The sequence below is a fragment of the Miscanthus floridulus genome, chromosome 7 (genome assembly GCF_019320115.1).
Source record: "Miscanthus floridulus cultivar M001 chromosome 7, ASM1932011v1, whole genome shotgun sequence".
NCBI classification, from domain to species: domain Eukaryota; kingdom Viridiplantae; phylum Streptophyta; class Magnoliopsida; order Poales; family Poaceae; genus Miscanthus; species Miscanthus floridulus.
In genome coordinates this window covers 80,494,241-80,509,493 of record NC_089586.1, presented here as the reverse complement: position 1 = coordinate 80,509,493, position 15,253 = coordinate 80,494,241, and the positions used below count along the sequence as shown (strand labels likewise).

The 15,253-nt window shown below is 43.7% G+C and overlaps 1 protein-coding gene across 1 annotated transcript; it reads left to right on the top strand.

Moving 5' to 3' along the window:
- The first annotated feature begins 8,065 nt into the window (after positions 1-8,065).
- On the top strand, positions 8,066-13,792 carry LOC136467154 (ferrochelatase-2, chloroplastic). Its single transcript, XM_066465741.1, has 11 exons — positions 8,066-8,242; positions 8,330-8,448; positions 8,873-9,155; positions 9,530-9,673; positions 10,297-10,398; positions 10,858-10,961; positions 11,046-11,172; positions 11,643-11,795; positions 11,880-11,980; positions 12,145-12,346; positions 13,163-13,792. Exons 2-11 carry the CDS (start codon positions 8,342-8,344, stop codon positions 13,385-13,387), a joined length of 1,548 nt encoding a protein of 515 aa, XP_066321838.1. The 5' UTR covers positions 8,066-8,242; positions 8,330-8,341; the 3' UTR covers positions 13,388-13,792.
- The last annotated feature ends 1,461 nt before the right edge of the window (positions 13,793-15,253 follow it).

The following is a 15,253-nucleotide window of genomic DNA, read 5'->3' as shown; positions in this document are numbered from 1 at the left end:
TTCAACTGAATGAAAATAGTGACTAAGGGCCTTTCTGGAATACAAAATTCCCTAAAACACATGAATTAGAAAAAAAAGATGACAATTTCCTTCAAAATTCCTAATGGTTTTAGCCATTCCCTAAGGATTTTATAGAACTATAGCCCCCGCTGCGCTGGTGGAGACGGAAAAATGGAAAAAAACGCGTATGGACGTTCTATCGACATACTGTTCTTACGGGCGAGGTATGTTTTGACTAAATATGCTGAATGTCCGATCTTGTGGAAACCGATGAACATTAGCCATGATGTGAAAGGCCTCAAATTTAAAGTTCTTATTTATTTATATATATATATATATATATATATATATAAGTTCTTATATAGATTTCAAGTTAGCCAGTCATTCAAGTTAGCCAATCATTCGGGAAAAATTCAATCCTATTAAAAAAAAGGGAATTCTGAAGCCTACAATATTCATTCACTAACCATATATTCCAAAGGGGATCTAAGCATTTTCTATTATCAGCCTTGTTGAAAATGTGAAGCAGAAGCACATTTTTAAAGAAAAAAAAGGATCATTGCATAAGTCTCGTTGTCAACTGACAATTGTGGTAACAGGTGGTCCAATCTGAATAATGCGGGGACGGGACAAGGCGGCGGGGCATGTCTGGGCAAGATTAGAGCAAGTATAATAAGGGGCTATAAACAGTTTAAATGTTAAGGTGGAGGAGAGAGAAAAGGAGAAAGAGGAGAAGTGGACTGTAAGCTTACAGCCGGCTTGGAAATAGAAACTAAGGAACTTTGTAAGAGAGACAGGTGGGACATGTATTTATAGTGAAGATGTAACTACTATATGAGTGGGCTGCGAGGTAGACTACAAAGATTCATACGGGGCGATGGACTGTATTAGCGTTGCTCTTAGTCAACACTGATAGTGAGTCGGGCAGGTGCAAGGTGTTAGATTAATTTGGGTAAGGCCCATTATTTATTCTAATTAATCAAATAAACTTCAAAGGCCCACAATTATTGTTAAGTGGAAAAGTGATTAGTACCATATGGGAAATTCACTAAAAATGTTATCAACTTAAATAGTGAGTCTTAGGACTCTCACATAGACAAGTTGAGAGGGAGAACCGGGAGGCCACACGCGCGCGCCGCCGCCGCCGAGCCAAGCCGCGCCGCGCGACGCGACGCGACGTGGCCGTGGGCCTTGGCCTGGTTTTGTCGCTTGGCCCAACCAAAACCCTAGCCGCCGTAGCCAACTCCCAACGCCCAACCACCCTGTCCAGGTTCATTCCCCCGACAGGGCCTAACGGACAGATGGGGAATTGCGCGGCTATAATGAGGGGAGGGCGCCCCTGTTCTATCTATGCGAGACCCGACTCTTCCTCTTCCTCCTCTCCGCAACATCTGAGCGCGCACAGGGAGGCTTCTGCTTCTTGACGGGAGAGTCTCGTTCTACTGCTCCGACGCCGCAACTGCAGGAGCTTCCCGTGCTACTGCTGCGACACAGCACCTGCAGGAGCTTCCCGTGCCACTGCTCCGACACCGCACCTGCAGGAGTCTCTCGGCGCGACCTCCTGTGCAACATGGTGGACACGAGGAGGACTGGTGGCCGCACCAACACCAACGACGGAGAAGATGGTGGCTCACTGTCCGCGGGTACCGGCAGTCCCACCCTAGGGTATAAATCTAATCCCACTGTGCACTATTGTTCATATGCTATTCTGTTAGCGTTTTTAGCGCACTTGGTTGCTGCACTGTTAAATACTATCTGCAGTAGTGGTGCTATTACAGTATGGTTAGTGGTACTGTTACTATTGTTTAAGTCGTATTTATAGATTAAAATAAGTCGTAAATTGACCAAATGTTCAACAATCCAAAAACTTGATAGGTCATTTTTGGCTGCTAGTTTTGCCGCGTCACTAAAACCACCACCATTGAAAGATGATGGATCCAACTATAAAGTGTGGCGTGTCCGCTCTAAGCTGTGGTTCACTAGTATGCGTTGTGAGCACGTGATCAAGGGAAAGCGCATTGAACCTCCTTTCTCTCACGAGGAGGAGATTAAGTTCAATGAGGCAGATAACTTGTTCAAGGGGGGTCTCATCAGCATATTAGCTGAAACCATGGTGCAAGTGTACATGGATATAGACACTGGCAAGGACATGTGGGATGCACTTGAGGCCAAGTTCGGTGTTGCCGATGCTAGCACTGAATTGTACATCATGGAGAAGTTCTATGACTACAAGATGGTCAATGACCGATCTGTAGTAGAGCAGGCTCATGAGATACAGATGCTGGCAAAGGAACTCCAGAACAATAAGTGTGAGTTGCCTGACAAGTTTGTGGCCGATGGTATCATCGCTAAGCTGCCACCTACTTGGTCAAGCTTTACCACTACTCTAAAGCACAGGAGGCAAGTGTTCAGTGTGACTGATCTCATTGCTACTCTTGGTGTGGAGGAGAATGCTAGGGCAAAGGACACTCATGGCAAGAAAGCGCATGAGGAAAGTTCTAGCGCCAATTTGGTGCAAAAGAAGAACTTTCATGCCGCACAGAGGAAGAAGAAAAACAGGCCTGCAGTCAAGCCTAAAGCTGCAACTTTTAAGAAGAAGGGCAAGGAAAAAGAAAAGGGCCTTTGCTTTGTCTGCGGTGCATCTGACCATTGGGCAAAAGAGTGCCCTGACCGTAAGGACAAGCAGAAGAAGTCCGCAAACATGGTTGTTAGCGAATCTGGAGGATCTGGGTACGGTAATCATCTACCTATAGTTTTTCAGTTTGTCTCTCGCCTAAGTGGTGGGTTGACACGGGTGCTAACATTCATGTTTGTTCTGATGTTTCTTTGTTTTCTTCTTATCAGGAACAAAGAGGTTGCTCCTTGCTGATGGGAAACGGTACGCATGCTGCTGTACTTGGTGTTGGTACGATCAATCTGAAGTTTACATCGGGAAAGATCGTGCAGCTAAAGAACGTGCAGCATGTCTCCTCCATCAAGAAGAATCTCATTAGTGGATCTCTATTATGTAGAGATGGCTTTAGACTTGTATTTGAGTCCAATAAATGTGTTGTATTCAAGTATGGAACCTTTGTTGGAAAAGGCTATAAAAGCAGAGGCTTGTTCCGCTTCTCTTTGATGGATTCTTATGATAAAATTGTGAACCATGTGAGAAATGATAATGAGTCTAATGTTTGGCATTCCCGATTCTATCACATCAATGTTGGTTGTATGACGCGCTTAGCTAGTTTAAAATTAATCCCTAAAATCAATCTGGTCAAAGGGTCTAAGTGCCATGCTTGTGTTCAAGCGAAGCAACCTCGCAAGCCTCACAAGGCTGTGAAAGAGGCGAGAAATTTGGCACCGCTAGATCTCATTCATTCTGATCTATGCGAGATGAATGGTGTATTGACCAAAGGAGGAAAGAAATATTTCATGACTCTTATTGATGATAGCACTAGATTTTGCTATGTGTACTTGCTAAAAACAAAGGATGAAGTAATGCATTATTTTAAAATCTATAAAGCTGAAGTAGAGAACCAATTGGAAAGAAAAATCAAACGGTTGAGGTCTGACCGTGGGGGAGAATACTTTTCACATGAGTTTGATTCATTCTACGAGGAACATGGAATTATTCATGAGAGGACGCCTCCATACTCCCCCCAATCCAATGGGATTGCCGAACGAAAGAATCGCACTCTAACTGATTTGGTTAACGCCATGTTAGACACTGTGGGACTTTCCAACGAATGGTGGGGTGAGGCTATATTGACGGCATGTCATGTCCTGAATAGAGTTCCTACAAAGAATAAAGAAGTAACACCATTCGAGGAATGGGAAAAGAAAAGGTTGACTCTCTCATACCTACGCACTTGGGGATGCTTGGCCAAGGTGAATGTGCCAATCATCAAAAAGCGCAAACTTAGACCAAAAATTATAGATTGTGTGTTCCTCGGTTACGCTTTACACAGCGTCGGCTATAGATTCCTAATTGTAAGCTCTGGAGTACCTGACATGCGTGTTGGTGCAGTGATTGAGTCCAGAGATGCTACATTCTTTGAGAATGAATTTCCTATGAGAGGAAATGAACCTAGCACATCTAGTCAAAAACCTATTGATTCCCCCGTGGCGCCAACAGAACATCTTGAACAAACATGTGTTGAGAATCCAGAGGAGGATAATAGTGGAGCTACTCGAAAGAGTAAGAGACAGAGGACTGTAAAGTCTTTTGGTGATGATTTCACTATATACCTCGTGGATGACACTCCAAGCACCATTGCTGAGGCATTTTCCTCTCTCGACGCTGACTACTGGAAGGAAGCAGTGCGAAGTGAGATAGATTCAATTATGACCAATGGAACTTGGGAGATTGTTGATCGTCCTTATGGGTGCAAGCCTGTAGGATGTAAATGGGTGTTCAAGAAAAAGCTTAGGCCTAATGGTACGATTGAAAAGTACAAGGCAAGGCTTGTGGCTAAGGGTTATACCCAGAAAGAAGGCGAGGACTTCTTTGATACTTATTCACCAGTGGCTCGATTGACCACAATCCGAGTACTGCTTGCCTTGGCTGCGTCTCATGGTCTTTTCGTTCATCAGATGGATGTTAAGACGGCTTTCCTAAATGGGGAGCTAGATGAGGAGATCTACATGGATCAGCCTGATGGCTTTGTAGTAGAAGGTCAAGAAGGAAAGGTGTGTAAATTATTGAAGTCTTTGTATGGCCTAAAACAAGCACCTAAGCAATGGCATGAAAAGTTTGATAAAACTATGATATCTGCTAGTTTTGTTGCGAATGAAGCCGACAAATGTGTGTACTACCGCTATAGTGGGGGAGAAGGAGTAATCATGTGCTTGTATATGTATGACATACTAATCTTTGGGACAAGCCTCAATGTGATTGAGGAAATCAAGGACTTTCTGTCAAAGAGCTTTGACATGAAGGATTTGGGAGTGGCTGATGTGATACTAAACATCAAACTTCTAAGGGGAGAAAATAGTGGGGTAACACTTGTACAAACTCACTATGTGGAAAAGGTACTGAGTCGCTTTGGTTATAGTGACTGCAAGCCTGTGTCCACTCCCTATGATCCAAGCATGATCCTGAGAAAGAACCGAAGAATAATGAGGGATCAGTTGAGATACTCCCAAATCATCGGCTCACTAATGTACTTGGCTAGTGCAACGAGGCCTGACATCTCATTTGCTATGAGCAAATTAAGCCGGTTTATTTCAAATCCGGGAGATGATCACTGGCGTGCTCTTGAAAGAATATTGCGCTATCTAAAGGGAACGTCGAGCTTTGGCATTCACTATACGGGGTACCCGAAGGTACTCGAGGGCTATTGTGATGCAAATTGGATATCTGATGCTGATGAGTTAAAAGCCACAAGTGGATATACATTCACACTTAGAGGTGGCGCTGTTTCCTGGAAGTCTTGCAAGCAGACCATCTTAACAAGGTCAACAATGGAAGCAGAACTTGCAGCACTTGATACCGCTACTGTTGAGGCTGAATGGCTCCGTGAGCTCCTTATGGATTTGCCAGTGGTTGAAAAACCTGTGCCCGCAATTTCTATGAACTGTGATAACCAAACAGTAATTATCAAGATAAACAGTTCAAAGAACAACATGAAGACCACTAGGCATGTAAAGCGGCGGTTAAAATCTGTCAGAAAATTGAGAAACTCCGGAGTAATAGCATTGGACTATGTCCATACGTCTAAAAATCTGGCAGATCAATTTACTAAGGGACTATCGCGTAATGTGATAGATAGTGCATCGAGTGCGATGGGACTGAGACCCACATGAAGTTCTATCGTGGTGGCAACCTGTCCTATGTGATCGGAGATCCCGTGAATTAGGATGGTGAAACAAGCTATGGGTAAACTGAGAGAAGAGACCCTTTTTAATAAAGGTCAATCTCTTGAGTAATGCACTTCTCTTCCTATCTGTATGGCAGGTTGGTAAATACCTCAATGTGATCCGAGTGGCTTAATGAGAAGCAAAGATGTCGGCCTATAGGGCATCTTAAAGGAACACACCTATGTGAGTTCGATTGCTAGTCGCAATCTATGAGATTTGGGTGATCTCTAGATACTCATGAATAGGCCAGGAGTATGACTTATATGCTCCAACCAGAGGGGATGCTACAGACAGCCTAGTATCAGTAAAGGAATCGAGTGAGCCTCACTTTGCACAAAACTGTCAATTCAAGGCATAGTCCATTGATCAGTTGTAAATAAGTGTAAACTCCTTTTCTAGATGAATGTTCAACTTAACAGTCTCCATCGAAACACTGGTATATCAAACAAGTTCAGATCTGAAGACATTAACTGTGGACTTCTGAAGTTTGGTGGGGATTGTTAGATTAATTTGGGACAGGCCCATTATTTATTCTAATTAATCAAATAAACTTCAAAGGCTCACAATTATTGTTAAGTGGAAAAGTGATTAGTACCATATGAGAAATTCACTAAAAAGGTTATCAACTTAAATAGTGAGTCTTAGGACTCTCACATAGACAAGTTGAGAGGGAGAACTGGGAGGCCACACGCGCGCGCTGCCGCCGCCGAGCCGAGCCGCGCCGCCCACGCCCACGCGCGCGCGCGCCGCACCGCGCCGGGGCCGGGGCCGTGGCCGTGGGCCATGGGCCGGCTTGGTTTGGCTTGGTTTTGTCGCTTGGCCCAACCAAAACCCTAGCCGCCGCAGCCAACTCCCAACGCTCAACCACCCTGTCCAGGTTCATTCCCCCGACAGGGTCTAACGGACAGATGGGGAATTACGTGGCTATAATGAGGGGAGGGCGCCCCTGTTCCATCTGTGCGAGACCCGACTCTTCCTCTTCCTCCTCTCTGCAACATCTGAGCTCTGAGCTGTTCCCTGCGCGCACAGGGAGTTTCGGTAGCAGGCCTCAGGAACTTCCCCCGTCAAGCGTACCTGCACGGGTAGGCGGGGAATCAAGTTTTTGGGGAGCGTCCCACTGTGCACTATTGTTCATATGCTATTCTGTTAGCGTTTTTAGCGCACTTGGTTGCTGCACTGTTAAATACTATCTGCAATAGTTGTGCTGTTACAGTATGGTTAGTGGTACTGTTACTATTATTTAAGTCATATTTATGGATTAATATAAGTCGTAAATTGACCAAATGTTCAACACAAGGTGTACTGTTGTCACCTCCTATCAATGAATAGTAAGTACTCCTCCGTCCCGGTTTCTTTCTGAAACAACAAGATCTTTTTTTTGAACAGAGGGAGTAGCATCAACTACCGCACAGCTGCAGGTTGACACTGTGGTTGGGGCTGGGAAGGGCAATGCTGTCAGCGTTCTGAGTAGTCCTTTCATCCTTTGTGGTTGAATGGGGTAAACTGAAATTCAGTCATCAGGCATGTACAAGTACAATGTACTCATCAAACTAGTCAAGCTAGACTAGAAGTAGAGCAAGTTACCGCTGCAGGAAGAAGAGATGGTTTGGCATTCAGGCCGTGTGCTACTACCTGAATATCTGCTGGACATCCCTATCTGATGCAGTGATGCCCATGCCGGACAAACTAAAGGCCGTGGAGTCCCGGCCGAACAGCAGCATTTTGAGGTCCGAACGGTGGAAATGGAAGGCATGGCTGCGCATCCTCCTCACCAATCGAGACGATATCCATCCAGAAAATAGGTACAAAATCTGATCCAGGTGCTGTGGAAGCAACTGCGTCGTTGCGCGCAAGCAATATCCGCTTCGCTTGCGCTGTTGAAACTTGAAAGGGACCGAGGACAAGGAATAGTCATCTCCCGTCTCCCTCAGGAAAGCGGAAGCAAGAACGAGAAGAAGGGCTGTGCAATAAACAAAATAAGTGGGTTCCGCAGGGACTGCACCGTAAAACTTCACCAAGATAATTTTCTGCGCGGGAGGCGTTGAACATTCCACGTCCCGCCCGGACCCCGCGACGACGAGGACTGAAACCGTCACTGAGCAGTGGGGCCTGCGGACTCGTGGGGGCCATTGGTCAGTGACTACGCACCAGCTCCACGTAAGCTAAAACCCTCCAAAAACGCAGGGAGCCAGGGACCAACCGTTGCGGATGATTTCCCGTCGTCTCGTCCCCGTTCGTCTTCACCCTCACTTGCGTCCCAGGTCGCGACACGCCGCTGTACCCGCCCCGCCCGCCTGCGCACTTCCCCCACCCCCGCACCGTCTCCGGCGACGGCGAGCGCCCCCGACGCTCCTTGACCGATCCGTCACTCTCGCGGCCCTTCTCTCCGCATCCACCCGAGGTAAGACTCGTCACGCTCACGGGGGATGTTTCGTCCCTTTCTGCGTGCGGTGGGGTTTTACGCGGGTGGATCCATTTTGACGCGCAGGGGAGGGAGAGGATGTGGTCTTCGAGCCAGGCGAGCACGAGGGGCGTGGTGGAGATGGGAAGGGTGGAGGCCGGGCCGTCGCATTTCCCCAAGAGGCCCGCGCCCCGGAATTCCGCCAGGTATGTCTTGTCACTTGTGTAGCAGATGCTCTATGTTCTGATGCCAATGCAAAAGGATGCACTAGATCTGCTAGTAACTCTCTTCTGCCTCGATGATTGATAACTTTATGTGCGGCATACGTGCTATATATTTGGAATTTTGGACCTGTCAAAAGTTCATTCCCGTAGCATGTAGTGAGTAGTGACCATGTTCATACCATTCACTTGCTGTGGCTGCGCAAATGAGCTACGATGTTTGTATTAATGATCATGTCTATGTTTGAACATAACAAGGGATGCAGGCACCTGTATCTGATTCCCTGCATCACACGTCTCTTTTTCTGCTGAACTGCCGGCAGTGATGATATGCATAGACAGTACTTCGTCTATGACTATGAAATACCATTGTCAATGTTTTACCTAACATAGCTACTGTGCCTAACAGGGTCAATCCATCAAGGACACACGCAGTGAAACCTTGCTCGGCTGGTGACCGCTCAGGAATTTCTGTTAAATGCAACTTGGTGTGGTCTTCTCAACCATCTTCTGACTTGAGGCATCACTTTAGAGGATATTCATCAGCATCAGAGGCAGTTCTTACCGCCCAATCAGATTTGAGAAAACTTTTGGTTGGCAATGAAAAAATCGGTGTTCTCTTGCTGAATCTTGGGGGCCCAGAGACTCTTGACGATGTTCAGCCTTTCTTGTTTAATCTTTTTGCAGATCCGGTAATTAACATACTGCAAAGCAACACTTGCTTCTAAGTTTTCTCTTGCTATATTTTTTTCATACTATTATTGCCTTGCAGGTTTACCAATTTTGGTGCAAAAATAATTAATGCTCAGTTACTTAAATCTTCACTGGAATGTGCACCAAGTTCAATATATTGCTGATATGCAGAGTCCAGCTATATAATACTATTTTTCTGCAAATGCCATGCTTATTTGTATTCATTAATCAACATTGAGCCTAGCTTTCTAACTTCATTTTTATGAATGTTTGAGATAGAAAGATGGATGCAAAGACAGAGTCGATGCTTATCACTACATCGTAAAGCAGGTCTTTTCCTTCTAATTATGTATCCCATGATGCATGATCGCAGGACATTATCCGTCTTCCTAGGCTCTTTCGCTTTCTGCAGAAGCCACTTGCAAAATTCATATCAGTAATGAGAGCACCAAAGAGTAAGGAAGGTTATGCATCCATAGGTGGTGGTTCTCCTCTCCGACAAATTACTGACGCACAGGTATATTGTGTTTTTTTGTGGTCTATCTAATTTAAATTGCCAATTGGCATGACTGCCATTCATTGAATCTTAGCACTCTGGATTTTCCGGTACCTAGAGTCAGAAAGGACACAAGTGGGTCATGGGAAAACTAATTTTCTCTTGATTAATTCCATAGCCAATATTCTTGTCACATGATGAATTAACCCATCCATTAGTGTCACATGAGGTTTTCATGGAACTTCAAATAATTGCATGTTGCTTCTCACTTGGTTGACAAATGATTCTCCCAGCAATTGGGTTGATATTGTGATGACTCATAGGTTAGGTCTAGGAAATGCCTCACGATCTTATACTGTGAGATGACACAGAATTGCGTTGGCTGTTTCACCTATGCTTCATTGCCACTATGGTGATCTTATACTGTGAAAAACAGTATTTGTGGTTTTAGTATCATTCTGGTCATTTATCTTTTACATTGGACAACGATAGGATTAGAATGTGAATGGATGCTGCTATATCACTTTATTGAAATTAGTAGTTTAGAGAATAATTAATGATTTCCCCACTTGTCGTAAAATGTCTATAATATGTCTAAAGCTGCACTATGAGCTCCCATTTGATGGCTTTTATGAATTCTGCAGGCTGAAGCACTGAGGGAGGCATTATGTGGAAAAGATGTTCCTGCCAAGGTGTATGTTGGAATGCGGTATTGGCATCCCTTCACTGAAGAAGCCATAGAACAAGTAGGGGCTTGGCGTATACCCAAAATACTTCTGTGTTCTGTTGATTTTTCAGGGGTTTTTTTATCATCTTAGAGCGAAATTCTACCTGTAAATTTCCATTGTTCTTTAGTAATGCAAGCCATAAAATCAATCAAGTGCTTTGAGTTGAACACTTTCTAATTAGATCTTTGTTTGTAGAAAGTAGAAACATTTTTCCATAGTAGCATTTGCAGAAGAATATGAGTCCAGATTGCAGTTTCAATAGCTGCATGAAACCATTTGCAGCATGAATGCTATTCTATTCTAGATACGAAACCATTAGATAATTATGGTATTGTATTCATGACACCATTTGCTATGTGAATGCTATTCTAGACATAAAAATAGGTACTTTCTGGTGGTTCAGTGTTCATATGTGATATATATCTATTTGAAAAATACATTTGTGAACTCACTAATTTTGTTCTTGTTGCATTCTAGATAAAACGGGATGGAATCACAAAACTTGTTGTGTTGCCTCTATACCCTCAGTTCTCCATATCAACTAGTGGTTCAAGTCTCCGTTTATTGGAGAGCATATTCAGGTATATTTGGAATTACAGATACCTGTATTCTGATGCTTAGAAAGTTGATACTTATATGCTTATGTCACTTTCAATTTCCTGTAGAGAGGATGAATATCTCGTGAATATGCAACATACAGTTATACCTTCCTGGTATCAACGTGAAGGATATATCAAGTCTATGGCAACTTTGATTGAGAACGAATTGACAAAATTTCCAGAACCCCAAAAGGTAAGACGAGCCATGACTTCGAGCACTTGTGGTTCTCTCTTGAGGCAAAAAGGTAGGAGGTTATTGGACTTGGTGGACATTTACTTTATGTGCTACAAGTCATTATACAAGGCTATCTCTTGTGTAGAAGAGTATATGCAATATTTTTTTTCCTCTTATTCTTCAAACAAAGCACAATTCCATTTCCACCAAGCTGCCAATCTTGCAAAAGGCTCTCAGTATTACTAAAAGGGCTGGGATATATATTATCTTAAAAGAGAAAAAGGGCAGAAGGCTTGACTGCTTTAGACACCAAGCAAATTGTCTCTTCTAAAAATTTCTTTCCTCTGGGAATATTGCCTCAAATAATGTGGTAATGTTGGAGTGAGGATGGCTTCTAGTAACAAGAAATATTGTCCAGAACCATTTTGATTTTGCATCCATTTGCCATCCAAACCTAGGTACATCTAATTTGAGAAATCCATTTGCAGGTTATGATATTTTTCAGTGCTCATGGAGTTCCTCTGGCATATGTTGAAGAAGCTGGTGATCCATATAAAGCAGAAATGGAAGAGTGTGTCGATCTTATCATGGAAGAACTGGAAAAAAGAGGAATAACAAATCCATGCACACTTGCTTATCAGGTCAGTGCAGATCTCTCACTGTAATGGCATTAGCCAAATATGGTGGTTGCTCTTCTTTTACTAATTGATGTTCTGAATCGACAGAGCCGAGTTGGACCAGTGGAATGGCTGAAACCGTACACGGATGAGACAATTATTGAGCTTGGGCAGAAAGGGGTAAAGAGCCTGCTTGCTGTTCCCATTAGGTACTATTTCTCTCAACTTAGCTCCTGCTATCTCTGATTGAAGAGATGTTCTGTCTGTGCTACACTTCTTATAACCTTCACATCTGTCATCTTGCTGCTGATTGTTCTCTCCCACCAATTTAACTCAGATAATCTTCCTTTTTCTCATGGTCTTCCCTGTTCAGTTTTGTCAGCGAACACATTGAAACTTTGGAAGAAATCGATGTGGAGTACAAAGAGTTGGCTTTAGAATCTGGCATCAAGCACTGGGGACGAGTTCCAGCATTATGTTGCGAACCAACATTCATTTCGGATCTTGCTGATGCTGTTATTGAAAGCCTTCCTTATGTTGGTGCAATGGCAGTTTCAAATCTTGAGGCTCGGCAGGTAACAACTAGCACATGGCAAATAAAATTCTCTCTCTCTAATTCATGATTGATCAAAAGAATATTGCTATTTCCAGATGCTTTGTGTATTGGTGTTTCATGTTTGTGCTTAACTTAATGGTGACTTCAACTATGCATGTGTTTTATAATAAAATAACAATATGTTCAGAGTTCAGATGGTACCTCAGTTAAATGGAAGCCAAAATTGAGTTTACCCGCTTTACCAAGTTATTGGCCAACACATTGAGATTACATTTAACCATATACTCACATAATAAGGCTAGCTTCGTTGTATAGATGCACTAAGATGAAAAGAAGAGGACAGAGTTTTAGGACAAGCTGGTTTGTTTTTTTGAGAGAAGACAAGCTGGCTTGTTTTTCTGGGAACAAAAGAATAGGTACAAATTGCGTATTTCTGTGTATAAAAGAAAGAGATACCACAAAATCATCTGTTTGATGACAGAGCACCTGCCATTTTGCACCCCTCCCCGACAGACAAAAAAAAAACACCCATCCACCCCCAAAAAAAAAGGACATGTATTTGGACAGGATCACACGTCCAGCACCTTACAAGATTGCCTTGCAACTTGCCGATCTCAAGAAAGAATCCTGCTATTCTTGAATGAATAATATATGAGATGTGAATAATACGTTAGGTCAGTTTGCTGTTAAGACAATGTCCTGTGAGCTGAAATAGGCTAAATTATTTCCAAATTCAATGATATGATGTGGCATCATTTAGCTCACATCATACCCGCTCTATTGTAAGCCAATTTGCTTGAGTTTGAAGTGGTGTGGGGTGGTTTTGCATTTGCAGTCTCTCGTACCCCTCGGGAGCGTGGAGGAGCTGCTAGCAGCATACGACTCAAAGCGCGATGAGCTCCCCCCTCCGGTGATCGTGTGGGAGTGGGGCTGGACGAAGAGCGCAGAGACCTGGAATGGCCGCGCTGCGATGCTGGCCGTGCTGGCTCTACTGGTGCTGGAAGTGACCACCGGCAAAGGGTTCCTGCATCAATGGGGTATCCTGCCCTTGTTCCACTGAGGCCGACAATTCTGTTCATGATCGAGTCATAATTTTGCTGCATCCGAAGGACGTTTTGAACTTTTGATGCTGTATATGAATCGATTTGCCTTCAATCGTCAGGGAGAAAAAGAGGACAAAATGGTAGCATATTACATATGGACAGAAGAATTCAACGGTATATATCATGTTATACTGTACCAACCTATGGGACATGAAATAGGGCTCTCAGACATGCGCTATGGAAATTGGAATACACACAAACCTAACACGCCACATGCTGCACAAACTCCTGCTGCTACTACTAGTACCCAGATCCTCTGTTGTCTGTTCATAAGTGGATGTGCGTTGCTTTTAGAGAATAATCGTATGAGCGGATGAGCCTCTGCATATCAATCCAGCTCAATAATTTCATGGTTAGCTCAAGCAGATTATTTGTTGGGTTGGTGGTACTATTGTCATAACTCTCATCCGCACGCAAAGCCTTTGGAGCTGTCGTGGTCCAGTCATACCAAGTGGAAAAATGAATAGGAAAAGTTTGGTAAGATAAAAATAAATGCACGGTTTTCTGGATCAAGAATTATATTATTCTCCTCTAAAAAAGATGTACAGTTCCTCTAAAAATAATAGTTACAGGCTACAGCAATCGCCTCCAAAAATATGCCCTCTTTGGGAAAAAAAATGGTTTAAAAACATGAGAATAAGAAAAGTATAGGAATGATATGTCCTAACACTTCAAATTCTTTGAGATTTTAGAATAAAAGAAAGTTTAGAAAGATACCTTTGTAAGCAATGTAGAAAAAACATAGGAAACAAAAATAATAAGGTCAAAGAAATGGAGCTCATCTTTAGACCCCTTTGCAACAAAGAAAAAACAGAGGTATTCTAAAGGTCTGAAATCCTATAGGAAAATTTTCTATAAACCTTGGAACAATGGATTGGGTTCGTCTCTAAGGATTTTTAGAGAAATTTTTACCATGAGATTGAGTTTTCTTTGATCACTCTCTTATTGAACTCCTGCGTTTTTTGTACACTCCATCCATCTAAGACCTTCTTTGGATACACATGTATTCATCTCAATCCATATGTGTTACAGTTATTTGGGGTGGACTTTAAACTAAATTTCACCCCAATCAACTCCAACACGCGTGTTAAATTCCACCCCAAATCACTCCAACACACATGAATTGAGTTAAATACATATGCATCCAAACAAAGCCTATAGGGCATGTTTGGATCCATTAGCTAGCTACTAGCTAATTGTCGGGGACCAATACTAGGGTACCCGAACAGGAGAAGCTAATGGTCATCAACATTGATTCATCCGAGCAGTCAAGAGCGCAACTACAGCTCAAACTGACCCCCAAGTGCGCGGGCTCCGCCTCGCCCGACCCCTTGGGTGCGGGCTCCGTCTCGTCCGATCCTAAGGCCACGGGGGTCTCACCCAAGGCCACGGGCTCCGTCTCGCCCGACCCCAATGACACAGTTTTCCGCCTCGCCCGACCCCTCGGACGCGGGCTCCGTCTCGCCCGACCCCTCGGGTGCGGGCTCCGTCTCGCTCGACCCCAAGGCCGCAGGCTCCGTCTCACCCGATAGGGACCCATACCGCCGCCAACCACTCCAGATCCAAGCGTATGGGCCTAGGTCAAAACTCTGACACCAAAAAAGAGACGAGCATGACTGAAAGGTCCTAATATGGCTAGAGGGAGGGTGAATAGCCTATTTAAAAATCTACAAATCAACTAGAGCAATTTTATTAGTATGATAAATAGCGAAATACAAACTTGATCTAGCTCTACAAGGGTTGCAAGCCACCTATCCAACAATTCTAGTTGCAATGATTACTAGGCACACAACTTGCAATGTTACTACTAACTAAGAGCTCTC

What these genes read in the sequence shown, in the direction of transcription:
- LOC136467154 (XM_066465741.1), top strand. Translation starts at nt 8,342, where the DNA reads ATGTGGTCTTCGAGCCAGGCGAGCACGAGGGGCGTGGTGGAGATGGGA. An exon ending in GACAAATTACTGACGCACAG is followed by an intron (nt 9,674 to 10,296) that starts GTATATTGTGTT and finishes TGAATTCTGCAG; the next exon opens with GCTGAAGCACTGAGGGAGGC. An exon ending in AATTTCCAGAACCCCAAAAG is followed by an intron (nt 11,173 to 11,642) that starts GTAAGACGAGCC and finishes ATCCATTTGCAG; the next exon opens with GTTATGATATTTTTCAGTGC.